The sequence below is a fragment of the Eumetopias jubatus genome, unplaced genomic scaffold, assembly GCF_037043125.1.
Source record: "Eumetopias jubatus isolate StellerSeaLion01/CBP00866 unplaced genomic scaffold, mEumJub1_p1.0 scaffold_10, whole genome shotgun sequence".
Classification (NCBI taxonomy): domain Eukaryota; kingdom Metazoa; phylum Chordata; class Mammalia; order Carnivora; family Otariidae; genus Eumetopias; species Eumetopias jubatus.
Genome location: NW_028274816.1, coordinates 81,045,974 through 81,059,972, shown reverse-complemented (window position 1 = coordinate 81,059,972; position 13,999 = coordinate 81,045,974). Strand labels below are relative to the sequence as shown.

Sequence of the window (13,999 nt, the reverse complement as noted above, 5' to 3'; positions counted from 1 at the left end):
TCACTAGCTGCTGGAGTGAGAAAATGTGGGGGTTGGTGTCATGAGTGAGAAGTGTCAAGCTGTTGCTTAAAATCTAGAAGATGTAACGTGTGGCCTTGACTGGCTGGCTGCCTCCAGACTGGTGGTATCTTCCATGTGCGCTGAACCCTCTTGCAGGCCCTTGCTGTGCCTGGTGGGGTCTCAGGGAGCTGTGTTGTCTCCTGCCTGGGAAGGATGGTGCCAGGCCTGGTGATTTTGTCTTGGCGTAGGCTCCAGAGGTGACCGGGGCTAATGTTTGTTTCGTTATCTTCTTTTCTTTTTTTTTTTTTTTAAAGATTTTATTTATTCATGAGAGACAGAGAGACAGAGAGAGAGAGAGAGAGAGAGAGAAGCAGAGGGAGAAGCAGGCTCCCAAGGAGCAGGGAGCCCAATGCGGGACTCGATCCCAGGACCCTGGGATCACGACCCGAGCCGAAGGCAGATGCTCAACCATCTGAGCCACCCAGGCGCACTCTTTCTTTTCTTTTCTTGCTCCTCAGACTGGATAATGCCAATTGCTCTATCTTCAAGTTCACTGATTCTTTCTTCCACTTGCTCAAATCTGCTGTTGTACAGCTCGCTTGAAGTTTTCATGTCTGTTACTGTGTTTTTCAGTTTCAGAAGTTCTATATGGTCTCTTTTTTATAGCTTTTTTGACATTCTGTGTTTGTTTGGATATTTTCTTGGTTTCCTTTAGTTCTTTGAGCATATCTGAGAGAGTTGATTTAAAGTCTTTGATTTTAGTACAATGTCTGGGCTTCCTCTGGGACAATTTCTCTGCTTTTCTTTTTTTTCCTTTGAAATATGTGTGTACTTTCCTGTTTCATTGTATGCTTTGTAGTTTTTTGTTGGAAACTGGACATTTTGAATACTATAATGTGGTAACTCTGGAAATCAGGTTTTCACCCACCCCCAGGGGTTTGCTCTTGTTGCTTATTGAAGGTGATCGTTGTCCATTAAGTGACTTCTTCCAGTCTGATTGCAACGACTGTATTCCTTGTTGTGTCTGGTCACTCAAGTCTTGGTTCCATTACATCTGCAGACAGCCAGTGACCTAACAGATTTCCTTAAGTGCTGAAATTTTGTAGGTTCTTTCTTCTCTAAGCATTCTCCTGGTTTCTGCAAGTTTTTGATGAGATTTCAGAGTTCTGAATAAGTTGAGTCTGTCAGTTTTGCTGGCTTAATGGTTATTTTGGTGGAGGGACTGATCTGTGGAGTTCCCTACTTTGCCATATTCTGTGACATTATCCAAAAACGAGCATTTGACTAGTGTTCCAGCATTAGTCTGGGTCCTCTGAGCAGAAACAGATGCTGAGACAGGATTAAATGTGCAGAGATTTTATTAGAGAAGTGCCCATGAGAGAAAACAGGAAGGCTGGCAGAGCCACTTTCTGGCCCGGGTGCTGTGGAGTGGGGGTGGGGCTGGGGTCCTCGAGCCAAAGTCAGCCACAGAGGTGGTCTTGTGTCCCCCGTGGGGCCCGGAATCTGCTTGCTTTGGTGGGTGGGGCCTGGCTGTGACTGCAGCTCTGTGGTTGCAGAGGGCCGACCTCTCCTGACCTTGTCACTTCCCACAGGCCTTTGTACCTCAGTTCCTAAGGGAGCAGCTGGGCCCTGGGAAGGGTTGCTTTCTCCAGTGTTCCTGACACAGTCCTGGTGCCTTCCTGTTCTGAGGACCACATGCCTCACTGATTTTTAACCTTTGTGCATTTTCAACTGTTGGACACTCCAGTCTGTAAGAAAAGTGAATCAGGGGTGCCCAGATGGCTCAGTTGGGAGAATGTGCAACTCTTGATCTTGGGGCTGTGAGTTTGAGCCTCACATTGGGTATAGGGATTGCTTAAAAATAAATAAAAAATAAAAAAAAAAAAAAGTGAAGTGACTACCGTGAGACCTCTTTGACTTAGTATGTGAAGTAGTTGTTCTGCCCTTCTGAATTAAAGTGCTTTTCTCCTTGATGAATATGTGTGTGCTTCATTTCACACCCACACATGCCCCCTTCCCCCATGGAGTGTGGCGTTGTGGTGAAGGTTAGAGCTGGTGGTGGGGGCAGACTGCCAGGGGCTGCTGGGAAGGCTCTTCAGAAGGGTTGTTGTCAGCATTTTGTTTTCCTCTTCAGTACGAATTCAAGGACCCCTTTAGCTTTATTGAGATACAGTTCACCTAACATGCAGTTTACCTATATAAGATATGTGATTTAATAGTTTTGGTATATTATTTTTAAAAAACATTCTAGAACGTGTGTAACAAACATTTGCCTTGCTGACAGTTTTTAAGTGTACAATTCAGTGGTATCAACCACATTTACAGTTTGTACAACCATTATCACAGTTTCTGAAAACTTTTCATCATCCTGAACAGAAATTGTGTCCCCATTAAGCTCCCCTCTCCCCTTCCCTGCTGCACTCTGTTGGCCTCTGTGAATTTGCCTGTTGTAGGTGCCTCACACAGGTGGATCTGTACAAGATTTGTCCTTTTGTATCTGGCTTATTTCACTGAGCAAGAGGTCTTCAAGGTTAATTCATGCTGTAGCACATGTCAGAACTTTATTCCTCTGTAGAGCTGAGTAATATTCCATTGTATGGATATTCCGCATTTTATCTGTCTGTCCATCTGTCAGTGGATGCTTGTGTTGCTTTCATCTTTTGACTTGTGAATAATGTTGCTCTGAATATTGGTGTACACATATCTGAGTTTTTGTTTTTACTTCTTTGGGGTGTATACGTAGGAGTGGAATTGCTGGGTCATAGGGAAATAGTTCTATATTTAACTTTTTGAGGTTAATTACTTTTTATATGTAAAGGTTAAAAACTAGGAGCTCACAAGTTGGGTCACAAGTAAATACAGAAAGGTGGTATAGTTAAAAAATCAGCAAAACTTTTTTTGTTACAAAATCTAGGACTCCATTGTACATTATGAATTATAATTATTATTATTTAGAGAGAGAGCGTGGGGCAGGGGGAGGGGCAGGGGGAGAGGGAGAGAGAGAATCTCAAGCAGACTCCCTGCTGAGTGTGGAGCCTACACGGGGCTCAGTCTCATGACCCTGAGATCATGACCTGAGCCAAAATCAAGAGTCTGATGCTGAACCAGCTGAGCCCCCCAGGCGCCCTCCATGTGCTTTTAGAGACAGATCTGAAGGGCCTGCTGGGGTCTCTGTGGCTGTGTCTGTGATGTGTGACCATTGGGAGAATTACGTGAGGAGGGGTCAGTCATGGTGCTGCAGGCACACACAGCTCCACAGTGAAAATCTGCAAGTGGTCATGGCCTCTGCCTTCCCCGAGAACTCTGAGGCGTGTGTCTCCTCTCATGATGCACTGTTGCAGGAGGGCTGGACTGTCGTTAACTGTCCCTGGTTCCTCTTCTTATCACTTAAAATGATGCATGACACTTTTGGGTGAGCTATAAAACAGTGGTCTCAGAATCTTTGGGCCCTTGACATGGAAGGTCTGTGTTGTTGTGCGTAAAGCATGAGGTGAGAGCTTGTCTGTAGGGTGCCCTCTGATGTATGGTTTTGCTTCCTGCAGGATGGTTGACTTGCCGGAAAGCAGAGGTATCCTATTTTTGTTCTTTGTCAAAACATTTTGGTGTACGAAAATGAAAGAGCCCTGGCGTGCTAGTGAAGGAAGTGCGCATGTTCCTTGGGTTTGTGTTGTAACAGTAGATGTTTCGGGTTAATGGCATGTGGTTGTCTGAAGGCATGGCTCAGCACTGCACTGCTGTGCTCAGTGGCCCTTTGTTACCTCAGGTGATATGTCGGAGGACAGGGGCCCCCTTGAGAAGTGGGAGGAAGGGGTCCTGTGAAGGCCTGTGGGGTGGGCCATCAGGAGGCAGCTGTAGGAACTGAGACCTGGGGGGCCCCAGGTGGGTGCGTGTGCCCGGACTTGGTGGCTGCCATCACGGCACCGCATACCCAGGTGTGCCCTCTCACACACACGCACAGGCAGGTGCTCTTTTTCTGGTTCACTGCTGCCTCACCTTACTCATCGCATTTGTTTGCTATGGCGGACTAAAGCATCACACGGAGTTCATGTATTTTTAAAGTCACCTATGGGTTTATTGGAAAATTAGCAATATGTACATCATTTTAGAAAGTGGAAAATGAGGCTGACTGAGTCAGGAAACTCACTGTAGCATCATGAGGAAGTAGGACACACTAGCTATGGCTGCACCAGCAATATGTTTTTCCTACTGGGAATAAATTATAAATAGCCTCTGGATGTTTGTGTGTCACTCATAACAAATCATAGTTTTTACATAGGGCGCTTGAATGACAGTGCTGGAAATGTTTTCTCCTGGCGTTTTTTTCGGTAATTGTTATTTACTTGAAAACACACAGTAGATTTGATAGCAAAACAGTTAAAGCAGTTTGTTTTAGTGCTAAGGTATTTATAAGAAAAGTATTTTTAAAAGCTTTCCTATAAGATGGCGTACGCCTAAAAGCTGTCTTTTAGTCTATGTATTCAGTGTGACATTTTACAAAAACAAAAGGCAGTGTTTAACTCCTCAGTCTTAAGAATATGAGTCATTTAAATATTTTTACAACCAAAAGTAGAAGCACCTTTGAATATTCATGTTTAATATTTACAGAAACTGAACTGAAATTGCAGCTTCTTTTCCTTTCTTTCTTTCTTTTTTTTTGAGAAGAAAAAGAAACTACATTGAAAAAGCGAAGGTGCCAGTGAAGATTTGCTGAACTTACTTTGGAAGGTGTGTCTGCAACCTGTGAGAGCCGGGCACTAGGACACCCGTGTTCTTTTCCGAAGAGTGAACACTCTGGCTGTGTCGCTCTGCTTCGTCTTCTTAGTTCCTTGCTGGGACTTCCCTGCATCCCTTGGACTTGTCCTCTTTTGCCCTCTGGGTCTGAGGTCACACTGAGCCTCCGGGCTTTCCGTGGCACTGAGAGTGGGTGCATCTTGTTGGCAGGTGGACTTCGGGGCCGTGGGCTCCCCATCGCCCACCCGGACGTTCCCCGGGCTGTAGGCTGCCAGTTGGCAGAGGGCCACGGCCGCCGTCTGCTTCTGCTCATCGCTGCTGTCCACCGCTCTCGTGTCCCGGGCCTTCACGGTATGGGTTGTTGATGGCACCTCAGCAGTGTCAAGGCCATTCTGGTTTGTCTGAGTGTGGTCTGGCCCATCTTCGGAACTTTCCATCTCAGTGTTTTGAGCAGCTGTGGTGGCAGGTTCTGCCTCTTGCAGTGGGTTGTGGAAGGAAGGTCTCGGAGTCAGGGCATTGCAGGGGTCTTTCACCGAGAGATTAAGAGGCATGTCCTGCAGCTCTGCAAAGTCCTTGTACACAGGGCTGTGAGTGGCTGGTTTAACCTCAGGTTTCTTGGAGAGGTTCAGCGGAGCTGTCCTGGAGCCGTCCTCTGGGCTGGAAGGTGTGGCCTCTGTACCACGAGAGGCACTTCCTGTCTCACCTGGAGCATCTCCGTTCATGGCGTCAAGGCTGGAAGAGGGAAAGAGAGGCCTTAGTAGGAACCTTGCTTAGAAAAGCTATTGTCTGAAGCATTTTGAGCACAACCAGACACATGCTTTGGAGATTTTGAAAATGAAAATTTCTTACCTTTTTGGAGACTCGTCTCTGTTTTCCAGAGCTTGGGAATGTGGGCACTCGGTGCTTTTATTGACAGGCTTGAAGGCTGTCAGGCTGTGTTCGGGCTGATGGAGCCTTCCCAGGGAGCTGGAGGCTGGCTTGTCTGAGAGGCCGCACAGCCCGGCACATGGCTGACTTGTCTGTGTGAAGTTGGTGGGACTCGGCCTTCCTGGGGAGCCTGTGGCTGCGCTGCCTGCTCGAGGGCTCATTTTGGTTCCCTCTGTGTCCCTCTGCTCATCTTTGGAGGAATCTTTAGCCTCGAGAGTTGGGCTCTCCTTCTCAAACTCGGTGTGTTTTTTGTGGGTGCTGGAAGGACTTGACTTAGACGGACTCAAGGCCGGGTAGAGCAGGGCAGCTTCTTCCAGTAGGTGGGAGCTTTGATCTCTGGAAATACCTGAGACGGGTGGGAGTCTGAGACCGTAGGAGGAGAACGCAGACTCTGGTCTGTAAAACCCATAAGGGATTGGCAGGTTGGAATGGTACTGCTGAAAAAACCTGTAGTGGTCATATGTCGAGGGGGGGTTCAGGTGCTTCGGGACTGGCCCTGGGGGAGGCAGCAAGTGCCTCTGGTCTTGGGCCCCATAGACGGACAGCAGGGGGGCATCACACTCGGGTGAGTTCCCAGAAAGCAGGTAGGGTGAGTAGATAGTGGCCAGTCCGTGCTCTGTGTAAAAGTGTGGCGAGTACTCCGGGATCGCGGGGTGCACATAAGGGGAGATAGCACTAAACCCCTTTGTCGAAGGGATTTTGTGTGGGAACTCAGGAGGGAGGAAAGGTGAGCCAGCTTTCCATGGGTAGCTGGGAGCATGGAATGCAGACTTGGTGTGGAAGGAGGGGGCTTTGGCTGTGGGGTTGGGCAGTGCCAGCCCTTCGGGAGCCTCAGCATGTTCTGGCCCTTTCAGTCTGTGCTCTCCCACCGGGACAAATGCTGAGGGCCGCACGATGCCTTCCAGAACGGGCTGGGTGCCCCTGCTGGCTTCTGAAGCTGGACTCAGGGGTGCTGCTTCCTCGTGGAGAGCAGGCTTCTGTCCTGGGCACCTGTGGGGCCCACGTGCCTGCAGTTCCAGGTTTTCCTTTGCGTCGTCCTTGGCAAGGCTTTGCTGGAGCTTGGCGTCAAAGTGTGGGAGCCCGTTTGCGACAGGCTTGGCGGAGGTGGGCTTTGCTGCGGCATCTGGCTGGTTGGTTTGCTTAGGGTCCAGAGAGTTGGATTTGGGGCATTTAGGGACGCGGTCCTGCTCTGACACTAAAGTGATGGAGTTTTTGCAGAGACCGTACTTCATGTGGTTGAAAAGGTGTGACTTTTCATTGCAAGTGAAAGGACACTGGAAACACTTATACTTAAAGGGCTTTCCTGGAGGCCTTGGGATGTAATGCGGCTTTTTTGGTTTTCGCTCTTTGAGAAGACTCATGTTCTTTCTTGTGGTGTAGGCGCTGGTGTTCTCGCTGGTCCGATCACTGCTGGCTCCTGTCTAATTATGATCTGGTGGTTGCTGCTTCTCCTTTGCTTCCTTTCTAAGTGCTTCTATTTGCAGACAGCTCCACGTGCTGTGGGTCTGACAGGGGAAGTCTTGCTCATTGGGGCTGGTGCTGCAACAGAGGAGCAGAGCCTTAGGGTCAGGACACTAGCCTGTTGGGTGGAGAAGGAGTTAGCCTGGCTTCGTAACAGATCACCTGGAGGTACGGAGGGGTCACCATCCTCGTCAGTACGAGGATGAGGTGAACACCAGCTGCTCCCTACTTGTAACCTGGCCGCCAGCCCCCACGATGTTCCTGTTTTCTCAAGTCTGACCTGAAAAGCATTGTCTTGGGGCCAAGAAGAGTAGGGTGCCCTAGTGTCAGCTCTGAGAACACCTGTAGTTCTTTGAGTTTTGGGAATCTTTACCCTGTGACCTGAGGCCTCTGATGCCAGGAAGGTTGTAGACTGAGGCCAAGTGACTGTTGGGACCCCCCTCCCCGCCATCCATGTCCATGGAGTCTGTGGTGTAGGTCTGACTGCGCTGACCGTGACTACGGGAGCCTGGTCTGTGTGGCACTCACATTGCTTACGTGGAGCTGGGAGAGTCTGAGTGTGACACGGAGTCAGTGCTCCTTGACTGTCTTGTCCTGTTTAATCAGGTTGTGTTCTACCTGTTGGTACTTAGAAAAGAATATTTAAATATGCAGTCCCACCTTACTGCTTCCAAAATCAAATGAAAAGACAGCTTTATCTGTAAGTAGCATTTATGCTGTCTCAAATACAAATATATAAGTGCTGTGTTTATGTTGACTCAGATGGTTTTGAGATGCTCTCAAGGTGAGTTTCTGAGCCCCGTGAGGGACCGAACACTCTCCTTTGCTGCCGTGTTTCCACTGCCTACCTCATGAGCACCGTGGAATAAGTTCTTGCGCTCACCCCGTGCCTGCCCGGCCAGCGAACACAGATGCGTGTGGACAGCTGAGAGCATGTCTGGCCCAGGGCATCTGCTTGCCTTTCCTGACCTTACCCGCAAATGGTGGTGCCTGTTTGAGAGATGGTTGGATCGTGGTAGGACACTATCCTAGCCTTACCCTTTAGGAAGTGGGCCCGGGGCCGTCCTTGGCAATGTCCTGGGCTGCAGGTGTCTCTGGCCTTCTATACCTTCCCCCAGGGCCCTCCTCTCCCTGATCCCTGCCCACTCCCAGGCTTAACCAGAGGTCTCAGCCTGGTTTCCTTCAGAGGCTGCTCCGCACACCCCTGGGGCGCTCTCTCTGCCTCATAACCCGAAACTGAGAACAAAGACATGAGGCCTGGGAGGATCTCTCATGGCCCCGGCGGCGTGGCTGGGTGCCCCGGACCAGCCCATGGAGTGACTGTGTCTAGGAGCAAGCGTGTGGGTGGGGAGGCTGGAGGGCAACGGGAGGCGTCAGGGCCCGCTCTTTCACTCAAGAGCTTCAGCTTCTAAATGTTTTCAAACAGCTTAAAAATAAAGTTAAAAGGAAATGATTTAACAAAACTGTTTTCAGATGTAGTTTTGCTTTAAGGACTGGGCAAATGAGGTCAGTCCTGAGCCTTGTGGGATTTCATGGACAAAGCATCACCTTCTAGACCTTGGGTGGTTAGAATGTTCATTTGGAAAACAGCCTTTTAAAAACAGAGAAATACATATGGGAAATTGAAGAGACTTGTTTTCACAAAATAAAAGTTAGTTTCTCTGAAATGCCTTTCCTTGCCATCCCACACACTGTGATGAGATCATCGGTGGTGTGCAGGAGGGGTGGAAGCAGGTGGAGTTTGGGATTTCACTTGGATACCTTACATTTCTGAGAAAGCTGTCTGATTTTATTCTCAGCAAACTGGTTTCTCTACTCATTTATTCATATTCTTTAAAGACACAAAAAAGCACTCCCCCCGCCCCCACTGACAAACTGCTCTATCATCCATTGTTTCCAAAGATGGGTATTTACAAGAAGTGGTTTCTGCGGATGTCTGTGGCTCTTCTGTTGTGAGGAGTTTCTGCAGAGCAGTAGTGGTGAGGCATGTATTTTGGGTGAGAAACGAGACTTTTGGCTGCCCTATGAACGTGACTGGAGGGGGGTGTGTCGCAGAGCCCCGGGCAGCAGGGGAGGGTTTCATTGGCTCACCCTGCCCCTGACCTCCTCTCCCACCCACTGCATGGCTGCCGGGGCTGCAAGGCAGTGTCAGAGCCCAGCATGTTCAACATGTAAGCATAGCTTTGCGTCTTTCTAAACTTCCCCTCTTATTAAAGGGAAAAATGTGAAATAACTCTTTATGAGTTCAGCCCATACCTTGGGGGGTAGGTATGCTCTGGGCTATAAAAGCACAATTTCCTTGCCGCCCGTCGGGAAGCGATTCCAGCCAACCCGGGCCAGCTAGATAAGTCAGCGGGCGTGTGCCGGCACGTCTCACCATGCTCCCTGGTTCTGAAGGCGTGAGAACCTCTGCAAGTCAGGTTCCCATGATTGTATAGGATATGTTATGGCAAAGATCCGAAAAGTGATTTCATCACTAGCTGGAAGCATCATGATCAAAATGATGACAGTTGCAAAACTTTATCAAGTGTGAACCCTGAGTCTAGCGATACCGAGAGTGGACACAGATACACCACTGCCAGCATCCAAAACCCTGGAGCTCAGATGAATGAAAAATTCCCTCAGAATTTAGGAGATGATTCAGTTGTGTTAAATAACGATGTGTTAGTTTTAGAAGCAGTTTTGTTTAGCGCTGCTGATACTTTTAGGCAAACACATATATAAACCTGTGTTAAATTTATCAAACATTTATAGGAGGCAAGTTATATTTAAGTTATCTTAGTGTTACTTAGAAGAATAATTTGGGTAATAATTGGTTTTATGTTAATACATACTTTTTTTAATCAAATGATGTTGTGTGTAAAGTTCTGTTCTGAATTTTTGTTCTTTGTTCAGTTAGCATACAAGGACAGTAAATAGGTTCTCCGGGGATCATGCCAGTGCCCTAGGAGGTGAGAGTATTCCAGGGCTGACCTGTGGGAAGGGAAGCCTGCGATGGGCTCACAGGGGCAGTAGTGTTGGTAACTATGGGTAAACTGACCTCTCAGGGTTGCACAATTCACTAATTAAAACAAGGGAGCACAGCTGCTTCAGATGCCGATGGAGACGGGCGTATTCACTTGGTCATAAAAACGCAGTAATGTCAGAGACATAAGTGGGATAAAATTGAGGCTATTGTAAGCTTTCGAAGGGAGCAGCCTATATGGCATGATGTCAGTCTGCGAGTTCTCCTGTGAGGTTTACCAGGGTGAAGGAGCTCGACCTGACTGTCCGGGACCTTGTCAGTCTCGCCCTCTGTAGGGACGCGGCTTGTGACAGTCTCTGCCAGGCCAGTTTGTATCCTCTGGGCTTGGTGCTTGCTGGCAGCTGCTGGTGTTAAATATTCCCCAAAAAGGGTATTGTTGCCAAAACAACACAATCGAGAACTTTAACTGTTTGTAGTAGGTTTGGATTTGCATTGAGAGGTGAGGTTTTTCTGAAGGTACCGAGAGGTGTTTCACATATAGCCTTTTCCTGGAGACGGCATGTGTCTTTCTTAGTTAATCTGTGTCTGGAGAGCTGCTAATAATGCAGGACCCCTTTGATTTGGCTTTTGTTAGAGAACTGCAGTGTTAGCACGTTTTAAAGTTCAGATGTTAGCTTGGTCCTCAAAGGAGGTTTGTGTGTCACAATGTTGTTTACTCTTGATCAGCAGGAAGTGCTGGGAGCTGCTCCTCACGCACCTTCCCTCCCTCCCGTCAGGGTCAGAGTGGCTGTCCCTGAAATGCGGGGTCGCGTCTGTCCTCTGCCTGCCTCTGCGACATCCCTCTCGGAGTCCTGTCAGACTAAGCGGCCTGTGTACACAGCGTCCACACCGAAGGGGAGAGACTGTGGGGGTGGTGACTTAAAGTCACACACAGGGCCCTGTGTGAGCTTCCAGAGGTTTTCCTATTTTATTTAAAGATGCCCGTTTTGTGACATCAAGCATTTTAAACATCTCCTTGCATTGAACTGATGTACTTTTTTTTGCCTTAGAAAGTGCCGGGAGCCAGCCCAGGCTGCCGCATTCTCTCCTCCTTCGGGGCTCCTGCTCACAGACCCGCCGGGCGTCTGGGCATAACTGCCCACACAGCACTTTGAGCAACCTGTGGTTTCGGTTGGCCACAGGGTTTTGTTTGCTTGTTTTTGAAGTTCTAAATTGCCAATGTACTATCTTTCGATAGGTTCCTAAGTGTGGACAATTAATGTCGTTGCCAGTCGTTAAGATAAGAATAATAGTGGCTGGCATGTTTCAAAAGTTTCTAAGGAGTTTGAAATCCAACAAACAGACAAGAGAAAAAGATTTTTTTTTTTTTTAACTTTGATAGGACACAATAGAGGTAATTATAGCTTAGCTTTATAGGACACTGCTGTGACGGGCTGGCTAAGTATGCTTGTCATGCGTGTTACCCTATGAACTGAACTAATGCTGTGATGGTCCCTTCGGTGCTGTCCGGCTGTCTGGCAGGGAGCCTCGTCAGGTAGAGCGTTTTGAAGGGCATGCTATAATTACAATATTGTGATGTGGCGTTATTGCATAACCCAAGGACACGCCATTGTCGCCTACCCACTGGGGTGTCGCAAGAACGAGATTTGTGAGTTTTACTCCAATTGAGCTTTTCCAGTGATTAACCGCCACTCCCTCCCAGACTCTTGGTTCTTTAAAATGAAGGATAAACTTCAGGACAACCATGACCTAGGGAGAAAGACAGTTTTCTAGAAGGGAGTTTGGAAGAATGGAGCTGGAAAAACAACTAGGGCTCTTTCTAGTTTCAGCCGGAGATCCCAAGTTGTAGACATAGCTCTTACTAGTAAGTGTACGCAGCTTTAACGTTGGACAGCCTGTCACCAGAGCCAGTGCCCCTTGGCATGCCTGCCTCGTATATCCCGAACAATACCAGTTTGAGGCACTGGGAGGACTTTGTTAATGTAAAATAAAGATAATAAATGTAGACAGAATTTGCTTAAATAAAATCTGACATTGGTCAGACTTGGCCATTTGGTCAACAATTATTGTCGTAACCGGTTTATGAGAAACTTTGTAAGGGGGAAAAAACCCTTTTTGTATATTTAGGGATCCTCTTAGGTTTTCTTTTGTTTTGGTAAGCACATGTCAAGACAGTACTTATTTTAGGGGCGCCTGGGTGGCTCAGTTGGCGAAGCACCTGCCTTCGGCTCAGGTCAGGATCCCAGGGACCTGGGATTGAGCCCTGCATCGGGCTCCCTGCTCAGTGGGGAGCCTGCTTCTCCCTCTCCCTCTATAGCTCCCCCTGCTTGTGCTCTTTCTCTCTTTCTCTGTCAAATAAATACAACCTTAAAAAAAAAGATACTACTTATTTTAAACTTCAGAAAGTTTTAAAATTAGCCTGTGAATTCAGCAGTTGTCTAAACACATACGTATATATGTTTACATGTGTTTCTATATACATGATTTTTTAATGTTGAAATTTACTATAGTTTTAAGGTAAGGAACAGATAAGCACATACGTTTGAGTTTTAGTTTAAATTTTATGTAGAAATGAGGACTTAATTTCCAAATAAACTTGTTCGTATTCTTAGAATAAAGTGTAAGCCTTATTAAAAGTTTTGTAATAATGGTCTCCTTTCCAGCGATGCACCTGCTGGTCCTGAGTAATCCTCAGAGAATAGAGCAAGGCAGAGCAGACACCTGGCAGGTGGTTCACTGAGCCATATAGTTAGTTCAAGATACATCTGAGAGCAGTTTTGAAAGAAAACTTGAATTTGAGAAGAAGTCGGTACTTACCGGAGACGGGCAGTGCTGGGAGCGGTTAGGTCGGGAGCCGGTGGCTGACGGTGCCCAAGAGCAGGACCTGTTCTCACGCTCGCCTGCTGGCTGAAACTGGAGCCGGCTGTTCCAGTGGGAGGGGTTTAAGTGTAGGAGTTGAGCCCTCGGGGCGTAGAGATGCACCTGATATTCCTCCTGCCCGCAGCTACGATTCATGTGTTTGCACCCACCGAGCTGCTGAGGAGCAGCGTCACCAACGGGTTGGCAAGCCAAGCACCACTCCTGTGCCTCATGGAAGCTCCCTGCTTCGGTTTTGAGAATGCCATTTTAGTGCTGCCCAGACGTTCCTGGGCTGGAGGGTTAGATGTGTTTGCGGTTAGAATAGAGATTGAGAGAGGGTGTAGGTGGGACTCCGACCAGCGTTTGATGTTGTGACAGAGACACCGTGTGTGAGATCTTCTTCAGAACCTTCAGCATATGTAGTGGCAGCAGGTAGACTCCCAAGATTCAGTCTTAAATACATCTCCCCTCGGAGGCCACACTCACTGTTGTCCTTGCCCTGAAGGGTCTGAGTGAGCTTTTTATCTCTTTGCCTTTCTCTCCTCACCCTTGTGCCTGGGAATCTTTGCCTGCCACCCCCCTCGCGGGGGTTGGGGGGGGACCTCAGCCGCCTTGCCGCAGGGGCCTGCCAGTGCACGCCCAGGACTGGCACTGAGCACCGAGCTCGCTGCAGGGCGGCTGTGTGCTGTTGCCAGGAGGCGGCTGTGTGCCTCTCACTGCCCCTGTCCTTATATGTAACAGAGATGCTGAATTTTTGAGCAAGTTTATCTCCCTCCCTGCTTAAACTGCTTGCTCTTTAATCCGCGGCTGTCAGTGAGGCTGGAATGCGGTGTTGTTTTGGGGCCAGGGAAAAGAGGTGGTGTGAGCTGGGGTCAGACCTCCTATCATGCACATCTGGCACGGTGGTGCAAGGTCAGGCTTGCCAGGCCAGATGCTGTGGGTTTTTTTTTTTTTTTTAATTTTAATTTAAGGCTTAGGATTTTACTTTGCTTTATCTTTATATTGAATTCTTTAAAAAAAAGATTTTAGTTACTTTTGTCCAAATTGGGCGTCCAT

The 13,999-nt window shown here is 48.1% G+C and overlaps 2 protein-coding genes across 4 annotated transcripts in view; one reads left to right on the top strand and one right to left on the bottom strand.

Moving 5' to 3' along the window:
* TBCD (tubulin folding cofactor D) overlaps positions 1 to 13,999 on the top strand; it is a 160,919-nt gene that overhangs the window by 45,178 nt on the left and 101,742 nt on the right. The window lies entirely within an intron of this gene.
* On the bottom strand, positions 4,531 to 12,994 carry ZNF750 (zinc finger protein 750). The gene is made up of 3 exons (XM_028112399.2): positions 12,902 to 12,994; positions 5,581 to 7,197; positions 4,531 to 5,463 (listed from the first exon to the last, which is right to left on the bottom strand). The coding sequence occupies exons 2-3, from the start codon at positions 7,017 to 7,019 to the stop codon at positions 4,755 to 4,757; spliced, it is 2,148 nt and encodes a 715-aa protein (XP_027968200.1). The 5' UTR covers positions 7,020 to 7,197; positions 12,902 to 12,994; the 3' UTR covers positions 4,531 to 4,754.